The sequence below is a fragment of the Lithobates pipiens genome, unplaced genomic scaffold, assembly GCF_037356315.1.
Source record: "Lithobates pipiens isolate NorthernLeopardFrog02 unplaced genomic scaffold, aLitPip1_a1.2 Scaffold_16, whole genome shotgun sequence".
Taxonomy (NCBI): domain Eukaryota; kingdom Metazoa; phylum Chordata; class Amphibia; order Anura; family Ranidae; genus Lithobates; species Lithobates pipiens.
The window spans coordinates 351,736,007-351,761,912 of record NW_027507748.1 but is presented as its reverse complement, the minus strand read 5'-3'; the positions used below and the strand labels follow the sequence as shown (position 1 = coordinate 351,761,912).

Genomic DNA, 25,906 nt, shown 5'->3' with positions numbered 1-25,906 from the left:
GCTATCAGCATGAACATTGAGGAGGAAGAGGATAGTCACTCAGCATAACAGGATAGTCACTCAGCATCAGCATAGGCAGTCTTGAAGGGATCTCACATAAAAAAAAAAAATTATTCAGTTACATCAGCATCAGGTGCTTGGTAGCTAGTGATCCAAGACTGATTCATTTTTATGAAGGTCAGCCGGTCGACCGATTCGGTGGACAGGCGCACCCTGTGATCGGTTACAAAGCCTCCAGCAGCATTGAATGTGCATTCCAAAAGAACGCAGGATGCAGGACAGGCCAGTAGCTCAGTTGCATACTGTGCAAGCCCTGGCCCGTGATCCATCCTCAAGACCCAGTAACCCTGATTATTTTCGGTGGAAAAGATGTCCAAGTCAGATCTTGCCCCTAGGTATTCCTGCACCATGTGAATCAGACGCTGGTGATGGTTGCTGGAACCGATCATGCCTTGGGGCTGCGGACTAAAAAATTGTCTGAACACATCGGTCAGACGGCCACCTTCTCCACTGCTCCTTCTGTGACTGACTGAAGCCTTAGCAACACGTTGTCCAGGAGGACAAGGAAATTGTAACCTCCCAGGCTCTGGAAACGCATTGCACAAACCTTTCTGCAAGGCCTCCAGAAGATGTTTCATCCTTTGCTCCCTCTGCGACAGCAAGATAAGATCCGCAACCTTACCCTTGTAACGTGGATCAAGGAGGGTTGCCAGCCAGTAATGATCCCTCTCCTTGATACCACAAATACAAGGGTCCTTCCGCAGGCTTTGCAGGATCAGGGAGGCCATGCAGGGTAGGTTTGTTGAGGCATTCAGTCCGGAGTCCTCTGGGTCACTAAGCACGACATGATCCGCAGCCACCTCCTCCCAGCAACGTACTAGTCCATGGGTTTCTTTGGACTGTAAATGATCCCTTGAAGACTGCTGCTGATGCTGAGTGCTAGGCTCCACCTCCATGCTGACACAATCCTCCTCCTCCTCTTCCTGTGTGATTAGCGGGCACACAGGAACACTGTCTGGATAAAGGGGGCCTTGAGAGGCAAGGAAGTCCTCCTCTTCCGGCCTCTATTCGGCCTCAAGTGGTCTGTCCATTATTCCATGCAGTGTGTGCTCCAACAGGTGGACAAGAGGGACAGTGTCACTGATACATGCACTGTCACTGCCCACCATCCTCGTGGCCTCCTCAAATGGGGACAGGACAATGCATGCATCCCTGATCATGGCCCACTGGCTTGGGGAATAAAACCAAGCTCCCCTGACCCTGTCCTGGTGCCATAGTCGCACAGGTACTCATTGATTGATGCATGTACAGATGCTGCAGCATGGCCAACGTTGAGTTCCACCTGGTGGGCATGTCACAGATTCTTGGGCAGGTTAAATTCCTTTTGGAGGTCAGCCAGCTGAGCAATGTCATTATATGACCGGCGGAAATGCATACAAACTTTCCTGGCCTGCCTCAGGACATGCTGTAAGACTGGGTACCTGCCCAAGAACCTCTGCACCACCAAGTTAAGGATGTGGACCATGAGTCAGCGGTAATATGCACCTTACCGCTGACTGCCCTGTCCAGCGAGGCATGGACATTGCCTTCCACATGCCGGTAGAGAGCCAGAATCGCCTTCCGTGAAAAAAAGGCTTTTGGGAACCTGACACTGAGGTACCATACATTCCACAAACTCATGGAAGGGGCAGAGTCTAACAACTGAAAAGGCAGCAGTTGAAGTGCTAGCAATTTAACCAAGCTAGCATTCAACCACTGGGCATGTGGATGGCTGGGAGCTCACTTCTTTCACCGATGGAGCAACTGGGGTAGGGAAATCTGCCTGCTAGAATCGGATGTTGGTGTACCGATAGCAGTGGCACATCTAATTCTACACCTTCATTACTCTCAGTGCAGGTTTCTGAGAGGACTGAAGGTATAGTGGGATTGGAGATCCCAGCTGATGAGGAGGAGCAAGGAGACGTCCGCCTTGTTCTTTGGTGTGGGTCTTTTAGGTAGTGTTGCCAACAGGCTGCATGGGAGCTCAAAATATGTCTGATTAAGCATGTGGTGCCCAAGCGCTTGCTGTCTAGTCCGAGCTTGATACGCTTCAGACATATGTTGCAAATAACAACTGTGTGATCTGCTGCACACGTCTCAAAAAAGGCCCATACCAAAGAACTGTTGGAATAACGCACAAAGTCACCAGCGCCCTGCACTTGCCGAGCTCTGCGGTGTGATGCAGTCGGTTGGCTGCCCTTAAGCTAGCCCCTGGAGGGCATCCTGCCTCATTGGAGATGTGCCTCCTCCTCCTCCGCCTCCTCCTCCTCTCTCCTATCAGGCACCCATGTAGAGTCAGTGAGCTCATCATCCCCTCCCTCCTTGTCACTGGAGCAAACCTGGCAGTATGCTGCAGCTGGGTGAACATGACTGCCAGTTTGTTGTCCTTCTTGGGCAATTCCTCGCTCTGGGCTCACATTACTGCCTTCCTCAAGCTGGGTACCATCATCGGAGCCTTCAAAACACTGCGCATCCTCCTGCAGCATGTACCAGACACTGTGGTGGAACAGTTCGGGGGACTCCTCCGGTGGGGCTAGTGAAGGAGTAACTGATGATGACCTCGAGTCCAAGGAATAGGCCGCTTTGGCACCTGCATTGGCAGCCAAGGTAGCCTGGGTGACAGAGGATGAGGAGGATGACAAAAGCTTGGTCATCCACTCTACAAACTCTTCGGCATGTTGTGGTTCAACACGGCCAGCTGCAGAGAAAAAGGACAAGCGTGCCCCACGGCCATGTGCTAAAGAGGGGGCACCGTGTCCACGACCAGCATTGTTGCCTCTAGACACAGAGCCTGCTTGCCCTCTTTTATTGGCCTGTGAATGTCTGCCTCTCCTTGTTGGCCTTCCAGACATACTGTCTTTGATGTATTGGAATAGGTACACAAGGAATGGCCTGCAGTGAGATGTAGCTGCACAAAGCTGTGATGTATGTATATATATATATATATATATATATATACTGATTATACTGCAGCTAGCTGAATCGCCTGCCTCCCTGTAGTATTATTAGGGAGAAAACAACAGGAATTGTCTGAAGTGAGCTTTAGCTGAACACTGTGCCCAGTATACAGTCCACTAATATACTGCAGCTAGCTGAATCAACTGCCTGCCTGTGGGATTATTAGGTAGAGAACACCAGCAATTGTCTGCAGTTAGCTTTAGTTGCACACTGTGCACAGGATACAGTACACTGAATGAAAATACTGCATCTGCCTGCCTGTGGTGTTATTAGGAAGAGAACGCCAGCAATTGTCTGCAGTTAGCTTTAGTTGCACACTGTGCACAGGATACAGTACACTGACTGAAAATACTACAGCTGCCTGCCTGTGGTATTAGGAAGAGAATGCCAGCAATTGTCTGCAGTTAGCTTTAGTTGCACACTGTGCACAGGATACAGTGCACTGACTGAAAATACTGCAGCTGCCTGCCTGAGGTATTATTAGGAAGAGAACACCAGCAATTGTCTGCAGTTAGTTTTAGTTGCACACTGTGCACAGGATACAGTACACTGACTGAAAATACTTCAGCTGCCTGCCTGTGGTATTATTACGAAGAGAACACCAGTAATTGTCTGCAGTTAGCTTTAGTTGCACACTATGCACAGAAAACAGTACACTGACTGAAAATACTGCAGCTGCCTGCCTGTGGTATTAGGAAGAGAACGCCAGCAATTGTCTGCAGTTAGCTTAAAGCCCCGTACACACTATCAGATTGTCTGCTGAGTTTTTCCTTCAGATTTACCAAAACCATATAATATGAGGTCAAACCTTAGGAGTTTCAATGTGTATGCAATCAGGCAGGCCCTTCTACTACATGGTTTTGGTAAATCTGAAGGAAAAACTCAGCAGACAATCTGATAGTGTGTACGGGGCTTTAGTTGCACACTGTGCACAGGATACAGTACGCCGACTAAAAATACTGCAGCTGCCTGCCTGTGTTATTATTAGGAAGAGAACACCAGCAATTGTCTGCAGTTAGCTTTAGCTGCCCACTGTGCACAGAATACAGCACACTGACTGAAAATACTGCAGGTGCCTGCCTGTGGTATTATCAGGAAGGGAACACCAGCAATTGTCTGCAGTTAGCTTTAGTTACACACTGTGCACAGGATACAGTACACTGACTGAAATACTGCAGCTGCCTGCCTGTAAGTGTATTAGGAAGAGAATAACAGGAACGAATCTAGCTAAACTGAATACAGTATATATATATATATATATATATATATATATGCATTCCAGGTGTTGTGTATATTATTATTATTATTATACAGGTTTTATATAGCGCCAACAGTTTGCGCAGCGCTTTACAACATGAGGGCAGACATTACAGTTACATTACAATTTGGTACAAGAGGAATCAGAGGGCCCTGCACGTTAGAGCTTACAATATATATATACACACAACACCTGGAATGCATATATATATATATATATATATATATATATATATATATATATATATATATATATATATATATATATATATATATATACTCTAACTCACCTGCCTGCTCTATCTAACTCAAAAGAAATGACACTGTCTCTCTCTCTTTATCTCTCAGCACGCCGGAACGCACTACACAAGGCCGACTTCCAGGTGGCCTTATATAGTATGGGGCTTGTACTAAATCCCCTGAGGCATAATTGGCCAAAGCCACCCTGCCTTTGGCCAATTATGGCTCTCCGTTCTTACCACGCTGTGATTGGCCAAAGCATGCGGGTCATAGTGCATGCTTGGCCAATCATCAGCCAGCAATGCACTGCGATGCCTCAGTGAATTATGGGCCGTGGCGCGCCACTCGAATTTGGTGCGAACAGCCCATAATGTTCGTAATTCAACGAACGAGGCAGCAGAGAGATGATGTAATCTCTCTGCTGCCTGCGGTTGCCTGCACGGCGAGGGCGGAACTGCATGTATGCAGGGCGAGCTTACGTTCAACTCAAACTCGAAGCTCATCCCTACTGAGGACATCATTAAATGTGGTTAAAGAAGAAAAGTTTGTCGTTTTTGAAAAGTCTTTTTTTTTATGCTCGCCTCACTATATTGTGTCCCTACTGACCGGCTTCAAGTGCACACCCAACAGGCCCTCAAAGCATACATAGACCTCGCACTTAGCAGAACCGGACGCATGGATCCTGTCCTTGACGCCTTTCCCCTACTTTCACCTCAGATTTTGCACCACCCTCAACCACAGTTTATACAGATGTGGCAGCCAGCGTCAACTCAGCACCCCCGGATGTGGGCGCCACCTTGTCCACCTCTAAAACCGAGGTTGCCGGTTGTCCAATTGTCTCAAAATGCTCTCCTCTGACTGAAAACCAAATCTCCCCTTTCTGCAGCCCCACTTGCTACCGCCTACTCCACCAATCATGTAAGTGCTATTTTAGTAATGCTAAACTGCCCAGAAACACCTTACCCATACCAAGCCCCTTTTTAACCTTGCCACGCCGGCCCTGCATTCATTCTCTTTCTTTTCTGACTATGGGCCTTTCTTAACAACAGGAAGTGTAGCTGAGTATTCTCTATTTCAGAACACAAACAGCTACTTATGTTTATCCACATTAACAGTATCCCTCAATGAATACCAGGGTAACTCTGGTAACACAGAGAAATAGTTGGAGGGAGCCAAGGCCTGAGGACACAGCAAAGCCACCCCATTAGAACCAGAGTACTCTGGTAGCAATCAAGGAGAGTCTTGCCACAGTGGCTGGGTCTTCTGGAGAAACTGCATGTTATTAGTCTCCTTCCTGGCACCCCCATTTTGACAGTGGAAGGCCTCTTACATGGTTGCTGATCACATACTTAGCTACCTCTATATCCTTAGGCATGTCTTCTCTGAGCTGCTAAGGAAGGGAAACAACAATCTAAAGCAGGGGTCTCCAAACTTTCTAAACAAAGGACCAGTTTACTGTCCTTCAGACTTTTCTGGGAGTGGACTGTGGCCAATGGGAGTAGGAAAGGAGAAACGTATCTCCCCTGGGTCTAGGAGCCCAGAGAGTTGTGGGTGTGAATGGGCAACTCATTGTGTGCATTGATGATGACTGCTGTGCATATGCATGGGAGTGAAATCAATGTGGCCTGGCAAATCAAGTAGCCGAAGCATTGGAACCCAAAAGACGATGGATGTGTGGGGCAGGAGCGCTGACACTGCAGGGCTGGAGGGGGTTGCTTGCCTGTCAAGTCTGCTGTACTGTTGCACTATGCTATGCATTCTAGCACATTAACCGCTTCAATACCAGACCTATTCTGGTACTTCTCTCCTACATGTAAAAATCATAATTTTTTACTAGAAAATTATTCAGAACCCCCAAACATTATATGTGTTTTTTTAGCAGAAACCCTAGGGAATAAAATGGCGGTCATTGCAACTTTTTATCTTGCATGGTATTTGCGCAATCATTTTTCAAACGCCTTTTTTTGGGAAAAAAAACAGTTTCATGGATTAAAAAAATAACAAAACAGTAAAGTTAGCCCAGTTTTTTTGTATAATGTGAAATATGATGTTACGCCGAGTAAATAGATACCTAACATGTCATGCTTTAAAACTGCACACACTCATGGAATGGCGCCAAACTTCGGTACTTAAAAATCTCCATAGTCGAAGCTTTGAACATTTTTACAGGTTACCAGTTTAGAGTTACAGAGGAGGTCTAGTGCTAGAATCGTTGCACAGGCTCTATCGCAAGTGGTTATACCTCACATGTGTGGTTTGAATGGCACTTACATCCGTTTCTGAATGCGAGCCACTGGGACAGGGGTGTTTTACTTTTTTTTTTTTATTATTTAATTTTTTTTAATTTTTGCACTTTTTTTTACATTTTTTTTTATCACTTTTATTCCTATTACAAGGAATGTAAACATCCCTTGTAATAGGAATGGTGTGTGACAGGTCCTCTTTATGGAGAGATGCGGGGTCAATAAGACCCCACATCTCTCCTCCAGGCTGGAAAGCATGAAATCGGGAAAAAATGTTTACCGATCTCATGCTGACAGCCGCAATCGCAGCTTTGTTTATTTACGGGAACCTGTGCGTGATGTCATAAGGTTGCACCCAGGCCATAGAGATGACTGGTGACCGACCATCTGGTCACCGGAAATCTCTATGCTCGTCATCCGGCGGTGGGCAATTCTTTCTCGGGGCCCTCGATGGCACGGGAGAGGCCGGAGAAGCACCGGATGGCGGTGAGAGGGGGGGTTGTCCCCTCCCGTCACCTATAAGAACAATCAAGCAGCGGAACTACCGCTATGATCGTTCTTATCGTGCACAGAATCGCCGGTTGGAAAGACTGATATCTGAATGATGCCTGTAGCTGAATAGTTGAAGGTAAATCTAAAGGAAATTGAACAACAAACGTTGTATAGTCTGTATCCAGCTTAAGTCTTGTGTGTTTGTGCTGCTCCGTAGCGCTGTTATCAGCATGACCTTCTGACAAGTTCTCTGAGATGGGAGATAAAAGCAGTTTGGAATGTGTGTCGGGGAGGTTGCTATAAATAGATTAGCACAGAGCTTGCCTTGTCACAGTACAGCTCTGAAAGCATTTTCCATCCTCAGCCAATGTGTGTGTGGGAGGGGGGGTGTGCCTTTCCTCCAATCAGCTGTCACACAGTATGTTGGAATGACACTGCTGAATGAAGAAGTAGAAATTCTTACTTGATGTAAAAATTCTAAAGAATATAGCAAAATGAAGACAGCAGATATACATGTAAAACTTATGTAGGGAGATTTGTTTCATCCTTAAAGTATCATCTGAGGCTGTTCACTTAACTGGGTATATGTGAGGGTTTACATCCACTTTAACGCTAAAGGTTTCTGGGGGCCCATTTTTATATTGGGGGGGAGGTTTAATTCAGCTTTAACCACTTGACCTCTAGAACAGGGGTCTCAAACTGGTAGCCCTCCAGCTGTTGCAAAACTACAAGTCCCATGAGGTATTGCAAGGCTGACAGTTACAAGCATGACTCCCAAAGGCAGAAGCATGATGGGACTTGTAGTTTTGCAACACCTGGAGGGACACCAGTTTGAGACCCCTGCTCTAGAAGATTTACCATCCTTCATGAACAGGCCATTTTTTTGCGATACAGCATTGCGTTACTTTAACTGATAATTGGGTGGTCGTGCAACACTGTAACCAAATAAAAACGAGTGTCCTTTTTTTCCCCACAAATAGAGCTTTCATTTGTATTTGTTCACCTCTGCATTTTTATTTTTTTGCGCTATAAAGAAAGACCGACAATTTTGAAAATATATATATATATATATATATATATATATATATATATATATATATATATATATATATATATATATATTTTACTTTCTGCTATAAAACATTGAATCAAAAAAGTGAAACCATCAAATTTCTTTATAAATTTAGGCCAATATGTATTCTGCAAAAAATCCCAATAAGCATATTGATTGGTTTGTGCAAAAGTTATAGCATCTACAAACTATGGGATATTTTTACTTGCATCATTTCTGAGTAATTGACCAGGAACAAGCATTGTGCCAGCAAGGTTAGATCTCCTGATCTTCCTGCTTATTTGAGTAATAAAAAATAAAAACTGCAGCACACGGAAACACGCACAATTTTAGTTACATTCCAGCAGCGAACAGACGTCAGTGAGCACTTTCAATGCCACAGGTAAATTTCATCATATGTGTATGTTTACCAGTGTGAGGACTGATCATCCTGTAAAGCAATTCATGCTGTTAATAAAAGATCATTTTAGGGAAAATAAATAAAAGCAAAAAGTAGCTGCTGCATGCATTGTTCGTTTGATATTGATATTTTGACTTAACCTGTGTCGCACACCTTGCCCTGAACATGTTAATAGTGAAAAAAAGGTTAAAGGCATCAACAGGTGGCAATAATCATGTTCATTACCATGATGTGAAGCTGTCAGATTAGTTCAGACCAGACACCAGGTAAGGACATTTCTCTCTGAATAAATAAAACAGGGAATGAAAATAAAATATCTATTTTGTCATAAAGTACTGCATGAAGCAATCAAGTAGGGTCTTCTCACAGTGGCTAGGTCTTCTGGAGAAGCTGCATTTTAACGGTAGAAGGCCTTTTACATGGTTGCTGATCACATGCCCAGCTACCTCTATATCCTCAGGCTTGTTTTCTCTCAGCTGCAAAGTAAGGGAAACAACAATCTAAACCAGGGGTCTCCAAACTTTCTAAACAAAGGGCCAGTTTACTGTCCTTCAGACTTTTCTGGGAGTGGACTGTGGCCATTGGGAGTAGAAAAGGTCCCAACATCCCTGGGAAAAGAAGCCATGCCCTATTGTTGGTGCCATTAGGATGAATTGTGCTCCTTCATTGGGGGTCAGTGTGTGGGGTAGGATTATGCCCCACTGATTAAATAGTGTCCCGAGGCCTGGATAAAAGTAAGCAAAGGGCCGCAATATGGAGACCGCTGATCTAAACGAAAAATTTGAGTTATATCCATTTGGAATAGGGGTTGTTGGGAAACCATTCTGCTATATCCTGCAAGCCTGCCCATGTACGTTTTTCTAATGAATCCAGGCAAAGGGCTGTAACCCTTATACATAAAACAAATTATTTTCATATTTTAGATAAACTAAGGGAAGGTTAAAACCATTGTCAATTTTTTTTCTTTTTTTTTTTTTTTGCTGTCTGCAAAGTAGAAAGATTTCCCTTCATTTAATGTCCTGTAGACCTGTGTCCTGTGGATTGAGAAGATCTATTTCTAAGGTGAAGGAAATCCCCCCCACCTCTAAGGCTGGATTCACACTTATGCAGTTTTAGTGCATTTTGCAGATTTGCAGTACAATCCATTTAACATTGTTTCCTATGGAACATGATCTGTAAAATCTGCAAAATGTAAAAAGCACAAAAAAATGCATAGGTGTGAATCCAGCCTAAGAGGTGGTTCACAATTGTAGCATCCCTTGTTTCCCCTCTGAAAAGTGAACCGCAGTGAATTGCTTTTCAGAGGGCAGTTGACAGGAGATATGTTGCCTGCTTACCGACTGTTTCAATCTTGAATAGCCTGCACCACAAACGCATGTATTACACACAGTTGCAGCATGGGCCATTCACTTGAATTGGTGGTGATACTGCGTTGGGTATAATTTTTGCTTCATATGTATAGCCCCATTTGGCTGCCATTGCAGCTTGGGGGGGGGGGGGAGACAGTTAAACCATGACTCTCCTATTTTTACCACCTCCTGGCTGCCTATATGAACAAGCCTTTAGTCAGATGGCATGGGAACAAGTGTCTCCTTTGGACAATTTTCTTTCTATTCATACTCTCATGGAGACTCGAAATTTTAGATTTACCCTGACTTTCATTTCTGAGTCGTACCTGTTTCAGGCCCTATATTATACAGCATTCAGTCTTGTCCAGTGGCATTCTGCCATAGACTTTAACAGGCTACAGGCAGTGGGGCTGGGTGACGGATTGCATCTAGAAAGTATTTTTCGGTCACTGCAAGCTGACATCTGAATGTTGCTTTGGGCGTCAAAAGCAAAATATTTCCTCAGACGAGTCTGCAGGAGTCCCTGTATGTACTTTTTTTTTATTTTATTTAATTGTTGTATGGTAAATACAAGTACAATACAGTCTACTAGAAATACAAAAAAAGTTTGGGTTATGATAACGCTTTTATTGTAGTAAATACAAGAAACAGCCATATGGGCAGAGTTGCATTGTTTGGTTGAAAAAAAATGTTCAACCAATAGAAGGGGATTTTTATATAATATATATAATTTACACAATATAATACCCATAGTTGATTTTTTGAGGCAAAACAATAAAGCATGAGCTAACACTTTATCCGTTAGGGCTAGTGCTATACTATATCTTTTAGCAGTGTTGATGAAAGGGTTGGCTTGTTAGCAAATTATGAATTCCTCTTTGCAGAATTACATTTATATTAGACCCCTTTCCCACCAAGGGAGTTTTGCAGGCGCTATAGCGTTAGAAATAGCGCCTGCAATCTGCCCTCAAACTGCTGCACCACGAGGGCTTTCACACTGGAGCGGTGCGCTGTCAGGAAAAGTCCTGCCAGTGGCTTCTTTGGAACGGTGAAGGAGCAGTGTGTTTACCGCTCCTCCACCACTGCTCCCCATTGAAGTCAATGGGGCAAAACGCCGCTATTGCGGGCGGTTTTAACCCTTTCTCGGCCACTAGCGGGAGGTAAAAGTGCCCCGCTAGTGGCCGAAATGCGCAGCAAATCCGAAGGTAAAACGCCGCTAAAAATAGCGCCATTTTACCGCCGACGCTATGGGCGGCGTAGTGTGAAAGCCCTCTTAGTGCAGGTTAAAAATATGTGCAACAGGCTGCATCCACACCTGAACAGTGTTGCTTTCAGCTGTTTTTATTAGAATGTTTATGAGTGTTTTAGCAACGTATTTTAAAGATTTCACTTGTGTATTCAAGCTTCAGGCACTTTTGTTTCAGCCAATGGAAAGTTCTGGGTGGGGTGGGCCAGTTCTTACAGGCTCAATAATGCCTGAAATATATCAGAAAAAAAAACCCTTGAACTTGGTTTCAGTATTTTGAGGCATTCCCATTGAAGTCTATGGAGACAAATATACACAATTTTGCCTCAAAAGTAGCTCATGTAGTTTTTAGAGCATCTGGCATGGAGCTACAGGCACCTGGGTGCTCAAATGTGAACAATCGCCATTGTAATACATGTCATTTTGGATGTTGAGCATTTTGGAGCTTCGAGCAGCAAAACTCAGGTTTAAGGCTCGATTCACATCTAAGCATGTTGCCTTTGCGATTTGCTTTTTTACATCCGCTGTATATAGCTGGTTGCCACTGACAGCTGAATGTAAGAAAAAAAGATTTGCGACAAAAAAAGTTTGTCAAAAAATAAACAGCGTGTAACTGATCTGTTATTTAGTCATAATTTCTGTCATTTGTCTTGATAAAAATTTAAACTTTAATAAAAACTATTGATTAAAAAAATAAACAGCGTGGGGTGCTCCCCCAGCTCCATACCAGGCCTTCGGGCCTAGTATGGATTTAGAGGAGGCACCCCCACGTGGGGTGTTTCCCCTCAAAATCCAAACTAGACACTTATCCGAGCATGCAGCCAGCAGGTCAGGAAAGGGACGTGCAAGTGCGCCCCCCTTCTGAACCATACCAGGCTACATGCCTATAACATGGGGGGGGGGGTGCGGTGCTTTTGGGGCATGGGAGCTCTGCCCCTCCCCACCCCATGTTGATGGGGACAAGGGCCTTTTCCCAACAACCCTGGCTGGTGGTTGTGGGGGTCTGCGAGCGGGGGGCTCATCAGAATCCCCCAGATCCGAGCCCCCATGTGAATGAGTATGGGGTACATTGTACCCCCACCCATTCACCAAAAAACTAGTGTCGTGTGACAAAAGACAATGGACAGTTTTTGACAAGTCCTATTAAAAATGTCTTTTCTCCGGGGGGGGTTTTTCTTCCTCCATCGTCAACCAGCTGAAAATCAAAAAAAAGACATGTCCCCTTTTGATATCGCATATATACAGTATCTCACAAAAGTAAGTACACCCCTCACATTTTTGTAAATATTTTATTATATCTTTTGATGTGACAACACTGAAGAAATAACACTTTGCTACGGTGTAAAGTAGAGAGTGCACAGCTTGTATAGCAGTGTAAATTTGCTATCCTCTCAAAATAACTCAACACATAGCCATAATTGTCTAAACCACTGGTAACCAAAGTGAGTACACCCCTAAGTGAAAATTTCCAAATTGGGCCCAATTAGCCATTTTTCCTCCATGGTATCATGTGACTCGTTGGTGTTACAATGTCTCAGGTGTGAAAGAGGAGCAGGTGTGTTACATTTGGTGTTATAGCTCTCACTCTCTCATACTGGTCACTGGAAGTTCAACATGGCAAAGAATTCTATGAGGATCTGAAAAAAAAAGAATTGTTGCTCTACATAAAGATGGCCAAGGCCAGGGATATGCAATTAGCGGACCTCCAGCTGTTGCAAAACTATGAGTCCCATCATGCCTCTGTCTCTGGGTGTTATGTTTGTGGCTGTCAGAGTCTTGCTATGCCTCATGGGACTTGTAGTTCTGAAACAGCTGGAGGTCCGCTAATTGCATACCCCTGGCCTAGGCTCTAAGAAGTTTGCCAAGACCCTGAAACTGAGCTGCAGTACGGTGGCCAAGACCATACAGCGGTTTAACAGGACAGGTTCCACTCAGAATAGGGCTTGCCATGGTCGACCAAAGAAGTTGCGTGCACATGGTCATTGTCATATCCAGAGGTTGTCTTTGTGGGGGGGGGTCAGCCAGACCATATGCTGCACACTGCATCAAATTGGTCTGCATGGCTGTCATCCCAGAAGGAAGCTTCTAAAGATGATTTACAAGAAAGCCTGCAAAAGTTTTGCTAAAGACAAGCAGACATGGGTTACTGGAACCATGTCCTCTGGTCTGATGAGACCAAGATAAACGTGTTTGGTTCAGGTGGTGTCAAGTGTGGTGGCAAGCAGGTGAGGAGTACAAAGACAAGTGTGTCTTGCCTACAGTCAAGCATGATGGTGGGGGGCGTGTCATGGTCTGAGGCTGCATGAGTGCTGCGGAACTGGGGAGCTACAGTTCATTGACGGAACTATGAATGCCAACATGTTCTGTGAAATACTGAAGCAGAGTATGACCCCCCCCCCCTTCGAAGACGGGGCCACAGGGCAGTATTTCAACAGAAACGCACCTCCAAGACGCCCACTGCCTTGCTAAAGCAGCTGTGGGTAAAGGTGATGGACTGGCCGAGCATGTTTCCAGACCTAAACCCTATTGAGCATCTGTAGGGCATCCTCAAAAGGAAGGTGGAGGAGCGCAAGGTCTCTAACATCCATCAGCTCCGTGATGTCGTCCTGGAGGAGTGGAGAGGACTTCAGTGGCAACCTGGGAAGCTCTGGTGAACTCCATGCCCAAGAGGGTTAAGCCAGTGCTGGAAAAAAAAATTGTGGCCTGAAAGAAAGTGTGTAGATATAGGTAAAAACTCCATACTCTGCATATTCTAGTAAAATACATATTACTGTAGTATTCTACTATACTCACAGGGGCGTTTCAGGATGAATTAGCAAAGTCTTTGTATAAATGTGTCAGTCAATGTCCTCTCTCCTAGAGGATGTGTGTAGAGGAGATTTGTATGTCGTTATCCAAGGCCGCATTTCCAACTTACTTTTAAGAATCAGTTTCTTAGTAGAATACTTCAAGAAAGGTTGTTTATTGTTCAGAAACATAAGCAAAGACAAGACTGACATCTGGTAACATATTGCATGGTAATGGATTCTGAGGGAGTGACTTCTGATGTTGCATTCTCCAAAGTGTAGAGTTCCTTCTCTTCCCACCGATCTTCCCCAACTCTCATAATCCTACTCCATTCTTATACTCTTTCATAATGTTATGTCAGCATATCCTAATAACACCCATATTTGCATATATACCTAATATGGTTCAGTCTAAAGATAAGAAGCATAACTCCACCCATTGTCTTGACGTAGTAACTCAAAAATAGAAGTACCTACTCAGCAAAACCACTCCTCTCTGTACTCTGTGTTGTTCTGTGACCTTCAGTGACCATCGCTTATTAGCGTACATATAACTTGCATATATTTTCAGAAACTTTTATCACTTAAAATATGAATTGACTCAAAAACTTCTAACATGGCCACCCAAAATATTGACACTTTGAGCCCAATTTGGACATTTTCACTTAGGGGTGTACTCACTTTTGTTGCCAGCAGTTTAGACATTAATGGCTGTGTGGGTTATTTTGAGGGGACAGCAAATTATACAAGCTGTACACTCGCTACTTTACATTGTAGCAAAGTGTAATTTCTTCAGTGTTGTCACATGAAAAGATATAATTAAATATTTACAAAAATGTGAGGGGTGTACTCACTTTTGTGAGATACTGTAACTATGGGAGTTGGCCATTGGATGGAGTCCTCAGGAGACTCTGCCCTTTGTGACGTTACTAACTCATCATGCGCGTCAGCAGAGAAAGAAGACCGGAGGAATAAGTGTGGGAAGAAAAACACCAGAGAAAGAAGCGGGGGAAGAAAACAACATTTTTCATAAAGGACTTGTCAAAAAACTGTACAGGGTTGAAGGGGAAGAGGCACTTGTCCCCACCAACATGGGGATAAGGTGCTTTAGGGTGGGGGGGGGAAGCATGTGCTCACCCCCTCCCTTTCCTGACCTGCCAGGCTGCATGCTCTGATAAGGATCTAGTATGGATTTTTGGGGGGACCCCACATCGTTTTGTTTTGTGAAAAAAAAAAAATTTTGACAAATTTATTTTATTTTTACTCTTACTCTTACTATTTTACTTACTCTTACTCTTACTCTTTTTTTACTCTCAGCTGTCAGCAGGGAAGCCTGCTGACAGCCGATAAGTCATCAGCTGTCAAGGAAGCGCCGGCCAGCTTCCCGGCCTGCTCCTTAGCAATCAGCGAATACACAGTGAATGTAAAGTTAAAAAAAAAAAAAAAAAAAAAAAAACACAAATTGCAAAATGCACAGCATATGTCTATTTCCCAAAGACAACCTCTGCATATGACGCTGAGCATGTGCGCTCAACTTCTTTGATTGACCATGGCGAGGCCTGTTCTGAGTGGACTCTGTCCTGTTAAACCGCTGTATGGTCTTGGCCACCATGCTGCAGCTCAGTTTCAGGGGAGTCCAGAGGAACTTGACTGGCCTGCCTGACCTCAACTCAACTCAACCTCAACAATAGACGTCCTCCCGAGCATGTGCTGTCAGTGTCCCTGCAGGGTGCACGTGGCGCGCTCTGTGATCAGCTGTCAGCCAATAACAACTGATCATGTGATGTAAACAGAAGATTGGTATCGGGGGGGGGTTTACCAGCCTTTGTCAGACAATGGTCCCTCACACAGAGCCGCCGATGCATGGTCTGTGCCCACCAGTGTCCCCTACCTTTGCCCATCAGTGCCACCAATCAGTGCCGCTTATCAGTGCCCATCAGTGCAGCTGCATCAGCGCACATCAATGAAGGAGAAAAATTACTTGTTTTCAAAATTTCATAACAAACTATGACTTATTTTTTTTTTTTTCCACAAATATTCAATCTCTTTTTTCAACAAAAAATAACAAAACAACCAACAGTGATTTAAATATCACCAAAAGAAAGCTTTTTGTGTGGGAAAAAAATTATAAAAATTTCATCTGGGTACACTGTGTTGCATGACTGCGCAATTGTCATTCAAAGTGAGACAGCTGAAAATTGGCCTGGGCAGGAAGGGGTTTTAAGTGCCCAGTAGGCAAGTGGTTAAACTCTGTGGACTAAGACGCCATTAAAGTTCATGTGCGTGTGAAGGCAGGCATCCCAATAATTTTGACAATGTAGTATGTACAGTGGATATAAAAAGTCTACATACCCCTGCTAAAATGTCAGGTTTCTGTGATGTAAAAAAAATGAGACAGATATATAATTTAAGAACTTTTTCCACCTTTTTAATGTGACCTATAAACTGTACAACACAGTTGAACAACAAACTGAAATCTGTTTAGTTGGAGGGAAGTAAAAATAAAAAGCTAAAATAATATGGCTGCATACGTGTGCATACCCTTAAACGAATACCTTTTGATTTTATTACAGCACTCCACCTTTTTGGGTATGAGCCCATCAGCATTATATATATTGACTTGACAATATTTGCCCACTCTTCTTTGCAAAAACACTCCAAATCTGTCAGATTGTGAGGGCATCTCCAGCCCTCTTCAGATCACCCCACAGATTTTCAATCAGATTCAGGTCAGGGCTCTGGCTGGGCCATTCCAAAACTTTAATATCCTTCTGGTGAAGCCATTCCTTTGTTTATTTGGATGTATGCGTCGGGTCGTTTATCATGCTAAAAGATGAAGTTCCTCTTCATGTTCAGCTTTCTAGCAGAAGCCTGAAGGTTTTGGTCCAATATTGACTGGTACTTGGAACTGTTCATAATTCCCTCTACCTTGACTAAAACCACTGTTCCAGATGTAGAAAAACTTCCGCAAAGCATGATGCTGCCACCATCATGTTTTGAGGTGGGTATGGTGTTCTGTTAGTGATGTGCAATGTTTTTTTTTTACCAATATTTCTATGTAAATGGGATTTCGCTAAGGTTTTTGTCTGCATGGATGCTATGGAACATACAGTATAAATGAGCCATTTGTGGCTGCAGCCATTGAGAACTATGTGTAGACGGTGTGGGATATTATTACATTATTATTATTATATTGTTCTGTGTTTTTTCCTGTTTATTACAACACCAACTTCCCCTGGGCCAAACCATTTTGAAGTTATTTGCAAAAAAATTTAGTTTTATTTTTTAAATATATTTAATGCAGTACTACAAAAGCAAATCAATGAAACATACAGGAAAAGGTTGTGTATATACGATATATGTGTAGTACTGGACAGAAGCCAATTAACTTTTTCATGGGTGCTGGCCTTTGAGGAGCTGTCTGTGTGACTTCACCATAAGGGATCTGGACTGGAGAAGGATTGTTTCCCTCACTGGACTGTGTCCAGAGGAAGATGGAAGGTGTGCAGCTGTCCTTGGGACTTGTGAGTATTGACCCTGAATTGTGATCCCTAGTGACTGTGTGCTTTTGGGATGTAAGTGCCAGAGGTAGCTATGGACGGGGATGGCTCTTATAAAGTCTTGGAATACTGGCCATTTTCCTGTGACCCTAGAAGAATCCATGTACTGTATGTGAGCATAGAATAGAGTGTCCTGTTATTATTTTACAAGCATTTTGGAGTATCCTGCACCCTAATCCTTCTCCTGGTTTAAAGCGTTTATTTTTGTGTTTTTTGTTTTTTTACATCCCCTAGATTGAGTCATTGGAGCCAGTGTGCATGAATGGGTGCTTATAGTGGTGGGCAACCTCTGTACTATCAGGGAAGAACCATCTATTATCAGCAGCCCCTGATAGCCTTGTATCTGCCTTACAGCAGCCCTGGGGTAGCACTACATATGGATATAAAAAAGTAAAGATCACTAAGTAAAGACAGTAAAGTAGGAGTTAATAGAGGGTAAAACGGAATAACTTTATTTAAAAACTTTTTTTTTAGCATTCGTATATTTGCTGGGGATTTGATCTGCACTACATTGTTACAACATGCTCATGAATTCTACAAAGGGGCATATATTTATGAAGCAGTGAATCGGACGTTCACTATTCAGCACAGTTAATTCTTTCAGATGCATGTGTTTTTAAATGAGTGATTGAGTACCCGGTAATTAAAGTTTAGTGAAAAACGCATTCACCATTTTATAAAAAGGTTCCTCTTGGAGGCTTCATTCACTGGTGACATCTGCTATCGGTACACCCATTGAGACCTGATTTGGTTTGCTGTGCAGGGTGGACGGACTGCCCATCTTAAGCAAAAAATAGAACCAAACACTGTATATAAAAACTTGATTCAAAGCAGGATGATGAAGCTAAGTCCTGGCACATGTTCTCTCTGAAAGGAAAACAATTGACTGCAGTAATAATATGAGGTAGAGTAGATGATGTGTAACAGTTGCCCTTGGGGAAAAATCTAGTGGGGGCTGTGTGGTTTCAATAGAACTATTGGGAATGGCATGGATCTGGCATGAATGAGGGGGGAGGCGTGGAGGAGCTGTGGATGGCACGGCCAAGGTATCTGGGTATAGGGTTGGACCTAGAGGAGCTGCAGATAGACGAGCAGCTGAAAATAGTGGGGCTGGCATGCCACTTTTTTTTTTTTCACTGACCTGGATGCTCCTATAAATGTGTAGATGACCTTATTTTCCCGCTCCCCCAGAGGTCTTCAAGCATTGGCCACAGGCTGTGGCAGAATGTTGCGAGAGCATCTCAAAGATCAGTGAATTGATCCCTGTCACTACATTTTATTTTCTTCATTTCCCCCAAGCAACTGAAAGATCCTTTCTTCTATTTAATGGTTCATCTCTGTTCCCCTCTGTCACCATCCTATAGCACTACTCTACCACTGCACCTTGGATGGAGAGAAAATGTATTACAGACAATGTATAGAAGGTGGATAGATTATGGAGATATTGTAGATACCAGAGAGTGACACAACCAGGCTTTCTGATTGATCATATCCTCCGAGAGTGGCTGTTGGTGAGGTGAGCTAACGGTCCTAGGAGGGTTGAGGGGCCCGACCTCCCTTTCTTCCACCTGCTCCTCCTCATCCTCAGACCAGTTGGATGTGGTCCAATAAAAGAGAAAACATTACAAATTAAATAAAAAAAAAAAAGTAAATGCTTATTCCGGTCACTTTGTCTCTGTAATTTGAAGTAGTACTTGGATGTGGTCAGATGTAAACCGGCATACATCCATTACATCTGACTGTCCATTTTTTTAACTTTTTCCAGCTAATGCTTTCTTTGAAAAACAAGTAAATATTCTGTGTATAGAAAAGTTTACTTGGCTAGATGAATCATGCAGAGATATGCACTTACTCTTATCTGCTATCCACATCACAGGGCTGGGAAAGGTCCCACAGTTAAGGGTGCATCTCCACAGCAGCAATAACCTGAGTTTGGGTGATGTCTTCATTTTCGTTTTTGGGTTTAATACTGCTTTAAACACTGACAATAGCCATTTGCATGGGGGAATTTTCTAGTAATATTAACCACTTTCAGCTAGATTGACAACTAAAGCTAATAGATCAAGGCAACCTACAACCTTTCCTCCATATAAATATAAACTATTTGTGGTGTTTGCATTATGCTGCCTTGATCCACTAAGGCTGGTTTCACACTGCAGCACGGATTGCTCACAGCAGGCTTTCAATGCATCCCCATTCACCGTTTCAGGTCCGATTAATTATTATTATTATTAGAATTATTAGTTCTTGCTCAAAATAGTCATGTGCAATGATATCTTGTGCTACATGACTTGACTTCTGGCCATGTACATGTTTTATATTGCCAGCTTGAAGGGAAAGTGTACTGTATATTCAAAAAGTGTGTAGTTTTAGCTACTTTTTATGTTTACCTGCAAGCAATTTTGATGTGAGCTTTTACATGCTCTGGCCCATGTGCATATTAGGAAATCTGATTTAGCATTCCTGCCTAAGGGCTTGTTCACACTTGGATTGCGCTGGTTCATAGTTCAAAGCAGGTCTATGGAAGGACACATGGAATCTTTTTTATTTTGATTTTTAATTTACAATTGTTTATCTACCCTGTTTCCATCATACATGCATGTTGGTGCGCTGTGTTGAAATGCATCAAGCAAACCTGTGCTTTCAAACTTTTAACTGTCAACTTTCAATCAATTTTTTAAAGCCTAACTCAAGACATTATTTTTAAAGCCCTCCCACACTCCAAGGATTAAATGCTCATTATGTCTAGCTTTTCTGAAAATAGGAGTAATACTATATTTCCTGCCCCAGAAAGCCCCCCCCCCCCCCCCCAGCCTCCTCTTTAATCTGTTCATGGCCTCAGTCACATTCCAGGGTCAATAGCCCTACATTGTATGTGATGATGCCAAGGGACTTCCCACAGCCCAGATCTTCGGTGAGAAGAGGCCAGCACCAGAGCAGGAGTTAAGATGGATATCCCAAGCAGGCCAAGTATCTTTAGTTACTGGTACCACTTACATCTTTTAGGTCTCTAGACAAAAAAAAGCTGTTTAACCACTTGCTTACTGGGCACTTAAACCCCCCTCAGTCCCAGACCAATTTTCAGCTTTCAGCGCTGATGCACTTTGAATGACAATTGCGCGGGCATACAACACTGTACCCAAATGAAATTTTTATCATTTTTTTCCCACAAATAGAGCTTTCTTTTGGTGGTATTTAGTTACAGCTCGGAGTTTTATTTTTTGCTAAACAAACAAAAAAAGATGCAAAAAAAAAAAAAAAAAAAATCATGTTTTAATAGTTTGTTATAAAATTTTGCAAACGGGTCATTTTTCTCCTTCATTGAAGTGCGCTGATTAGGCGGCACTGATGGCTGCATTGGTGGGCACTGATGGGCTGCATTTGTGGGCACTGATGGGCTGCATTGGTGGGCACTGATGGGCTGCACTGGTGGGCACTGATAGGCATAGTTAAGGCGGCACTAATAGGCACAGATAAGGCGGCACCGATGGGCACAGATAAGGCGGCACTGATGGGCAAAGATGGGCACAGATAAGATGGCATGGATGGGTGGCACGGATAAGTGGCACGGATGGGTGGCACGGATGGGCACTGATAGGTACCACTGATAGATGGGACTGATGGGCACTGATAGGTGGCACTGATAGGTGGCTCTGATAGGTGGCACTGCTGGGCACTGATGGGCGGCACTGCTGGGCACTGATGGGCGGCACTGGGGTGCAGCACCTTTGAGGCACATTGTGGGCACTGTGGGTGGCACTGTGGGTGGCACTGTGGGTGGCACTGTGGGCACTATGGGCACTGCTGGGTGGCACTTACTTTTATTCAGGATGGCACTGCGGTGGGCAGGTGGGCACTGGCAGGGGGCAGGTGGTCAGCTGTATTGCTGGCCGTGATCGGGACTGATGTCCCGATCACGGCCGCCGGTGATCGGCTTTTTTTTTCTCTCCTCGCGCTGTCAGCGCGAGGAGGAATAATAGCCGATTACCGGCTCCATCACATGATCAGCTGTCATTGGCTGACAGCTGATCACGTGATAAGGGGTCGGGATCGACCCCTTGCACGGATCGGTGATCAGGCGAGTCTCACGGACTCGCCGATCACAGAGCGCGCCGCGCGCGCCCCTCAGGGCGCGCGCAGGCCGCTCGTACCCGGGACGACGTCAATAGACGTAGTCCCGGAAAAGTAGATCCGCGCTAATGCCGTCATTTGGCAATAGCGCGGATCCCAAGTGGTTAAAAACATCTTTACATTTTTTAAATTAATATACATTAGTGACGTATTTAAATGCTATAACATCTACAATTTAAATGCAATCCATATTTTTGTTTTTTTAGTGGTTACAGTTAATGTTATGTATATTTGTTTTATTGAGTCAATAAAAACTGGTGCATAGGAAATGTAAAAACTGTTCTGTGAACAGTACTTGGACAGTCAATATTACACTGCGTTCTTTGCAACAAACCTACTTTTACCTTTGCTCCAGGTTTTATAAACTCCATAAAATGAGATGAGCCCAACATGACCAAGAATAAAAAAAAATTATATTCGTGTTTACACTTAGAATCTCAAACTGATACATCTGATATTATTTTTATTTTTTTTCCAGTAAAAAATGGCAGGATGGGATCTACTTAAAATATTGCTTGATGAAGTCCAAGAACATTCAACCCTCATTGGAAAGGTCTGGTTGACTGTACTCTTCATTTTTAGAATTCTAATCCTCAGCTTGGCAGGAGACTCAGTTTGGGGAGACGAACAGTCTGATTTCATCTGCAATACAGAACAGCCAGGATGTACCAATGTCTGTTATGATAAGGCTTTTCCTATCTCGCATGTAAGGTATTGGGTTCTGCAGTTCCTTTTTGTCAGCACCCCAACCTTGATCTACCTTGGTCATGTGATTTACTTGTCTAGGAGAGAGGAAAAGCTGAAACTCCAGAACAATGAAGCGAAGACCATTAAAGCCACAGAATCAAACGTGAAGAGTGACAGTAAAACTGAATCTCCTTACAAGAAGGTTAAGATTCAAGGAGCATTAATGTGTACCTACACCACCAGTGTTGTCTTCAAAAGCATATTTGAAGCCGGATTTGTTTTTGGTCAGTGGTACCTTTATGGTTTTGTGATGCCTCCAGTTTTTGTGTGTACTAGGACACCTTGTCCTCACAAGGTGGACTGTTTTGTCTCTCGACCTATGGAAAAAACTATTTTCATCATATTTATGTTGGTGGTGTCCCTTATCTCTTTGCTTTTGAATCTGGTGGAACTTATTCACCTTGGCTGCAAACAGTTTAACAAAACTGTTAATACTAGAGTTTCTTGCCATCCGACTAAGGGCTACAAGTACCCAACCAATCCTCATCAATCTTACCCTAATCCTACACCAAGTGATCAAGAAACGGAGCTACCAGTTTACAAGCCAAACTCTGAAAGTAGCAACTGGCCTAGTATTAACACTGGAGAGCAGGTGAACTGTCTAGATAAAACCAAGGCATCATCTGAGTGCTGGTCCCAGAGTGGATTATCTGTGATAGTTACCAATGCCCCTAGTTCAAATGCCAAGCTGGCTTCCAATTCGAGCAGCTGCCAGACATCTAGCAAACAACAGTATGTCTAGTTATTTGCCAGGTGGAGACTGTGTGAACTGGTTTAGGGGTTGCTTCACAGGGTGAGCACATGAATGTTTTGGTCTTCTAAAACCAAACCTTATACCTCAGATGATATTTTGCATTCACATTATATAAGCAAAAATATGAAAACAAAATAAAAAAAGTTTCACTATTTCCTACACTGGTTTGTTATTGAGTTCCCCCCCCCCCTTTTTTTTTTTTTTTTTTATTTTTTTTTTTACTTTACCCTCACTCCAGCCAAACGTAAAAAAGTGAAGGGAAAGAAATACACTATTATCAGGCTGAGACAAATGTGTAACAGGTTTAGGCGGGTAGCAGTGAGAATGTATGCATGAAGCAAACCGATAGTGGGGCTGAGGTTGTTACTAGTAATAAGTGAATGGGTTTGTTTCCAAATTTAGGAAACTGGGAACTTTAATCCAAACCCCACTGAAGCCAATAAATGGTAAATCTTTTCCTAATAGGCAAGGAATTGTAATTTATACCCAGAAAATGCACCCAAAGAACTGTACTGAGTATATTACCAGTATCAATTTATTTGCGCTCAAGCTCCAATTTAAGTATGACCCCCCCCCCCCCCCAGCGGCCATTTGTAACTATGGAAACCAACATTACAGTATAAATTATTTCCAGGAAAAAAAGATCCTCAAAGATTGTAGGGAGTATGTTCTCTGTATTTGTGCTTAAAGCGGTAGTAAACGGATGCAATAAAAAAAAAAAATTCTCCTGCAAAATAAAACCATCGTGCGGGAGCCCTCGGTTATGGTATGGTGCTTTGAAGGTCCAGCACAGTATGCCGGACCTTCAGAGGGCATGCATCGGTGACGTCACCAGCTGCATCCAGGGTGAATATCTACTAAACAGTGCACATTTATGAGATATTAATTTTACTAACAGGTAAGCCTTATTACAGGCTTACCTGTAGGTAACAATCACAAAGCGGACTTTACTACTGCTTTAATCCCCATTAAGAACATCCATTTGTAACTGTGAAATTTAACATTGCAGTATATTTTAGTCCAATAAATAACTCAAAATATTGCAGTAAGTATGTTCCCACTATTACCTGCATTTGTACTTATTGAAATTTTAGATTAGGATATCATTTATTCCCAGAAAAAAAACACCCTATGTATTGTAGAGAGTTCCCAGTATTCATTTATTGGTACACAAAAGACAATTTGAATAGTACCCCTCTGTTCCATTTTTTAACTGTGAAAATTCGCATTACAATATTTTTTTCACATAATGCTTCAAATATTGTACATGCGCTGTTTTTAAACGCTTTCATTTGGGCCCCTTTGTTAACAGGACTCTTTAAAAAATAAAATCTGGATTCTAGTAAATCTGCTTCACTGTAGAGTTCCCTCCAAAATATTAGATAAGGATGGGTACAGTCTATAAAAATGATCACATATCCAGTGGCATATCGTTCAGTGGGTGCTCGATCCCCACTGACACACCTCCTGTAATTTAAACATTACTAAGCTACCATTCTATAATAATGCACAGAAAATACACCACCGGCAACTGGATGGTAGACTGTATTATGGAAGTTAAACCATGCATGAATTCATAAATGGGCAATTGAACATATTTAAAGATGCAGTACTAAATAACGTCAACATCGACCCGTAAGATTGCAATCAACTAAACTGTGGTGCTATTAAGCAAAATTATAACTGATGCAGACAGGGTTAGGAATATTGGCATAAAATAACCAAAAAAATAAAGGTCCTTGTGTGAACACTACGCATACAACCCCATTGGGGGGGATATGCATTCCTGACAAAGGGGTACTCCAGGAGGTGACTACAGGTGCCTGCCCCTAATTGTCAGTATTAGCCAGCTTTTATTGGGTCCCTTCTGTAAGGTGGTGCACATGAAGCTGTCCCTTTGGTGCACAGGAATCCAGTCCAGATCACTTAGCAGTCTGCTGTTTTAGCATGTTTTAGAGCAGGGGTGCCCAACCAGTGGCCCAGGGGCCACATGTGGCCCGCAACCTCCTTCTTTGGGATAGCAGGTTCTCAAGCCCTGATCACGGGTTGCCGACCCACCATCCCAGAGCATCGGTGTTTTAAATGAAGCCAGCGGTAGAGGAAGCAAGCAGCTGCAAAGGGAGCAGAGCCACATTTGCCAATGCTTCCTGTATAGCGCCGGCTCCTGTCCCAAGCGGAGTGATAACAAATGCATTCTGCCTGTGACAGCAACAGCCGGCGATACCTGAATGGAAGACTGTTATTAAAGGTACGTTTATTACTAAAAGCAGTGTATATATGGGCATAGCTGTTCTGCAGTGGTTACTGGACTGCTTTCAAACTGATCCGCAGGTGCAGCGCATTGCACCTTTGGGTTACCTGCACTGAGCCATAGATTTCTGTTATTATCTTCGGGTTTGGTGTGCTTTCAGAAAGTGCACCACACCTGAAGGATATAATAGACATTGATGGCAAAGTGCAGCTAACCTGCAGGAAAGCCACAGGTGCACTGCACTGCACCTGCAGTGCAGGTAAACTGCCGCACATCAGTGTGAAAGCAGCCTTAGGCCCCTTTCACATGATTGGTTCAACCCACGCGGACCCTCCATTCACCTCAATGGACAGACTTGTGTCCATTTGCACCCACCTACCT

General features: G+C 43.4%; 1 protein-coding gene across 1 annotated transcript; it reads left to right on the top strand.

Moving 5' to 3' along the window:
- The first annotated feature begins 8,928 nt into the window (after nucleotides 1–8,928).
- LOC143982861 (gap junction alpha-2 protein-like) lies at nucleotides 8,929–23,433 on the top strand. The gene is made up of 2 exons (XM_077481912.1): nucleotides 8,929–8,967; nucleotides 22,252–23,433. Exon 2 carries the CDS (start codon nucleotides 22,258–22,260, stop codon nucleotides 23,260–23,262), a length of 1,005 nt encoding a protein of 334 aa, XP_077338038.1. The 5' UTR covers nucleotides 8,929–8,967; nucleotides 22,252–22,257; the 3' UTR covers nucleotides 23,263–23,433.
- The last annotated feature ends 2,473 nt before the right edge of the window (nucleotides 23,434–25,906 follow it).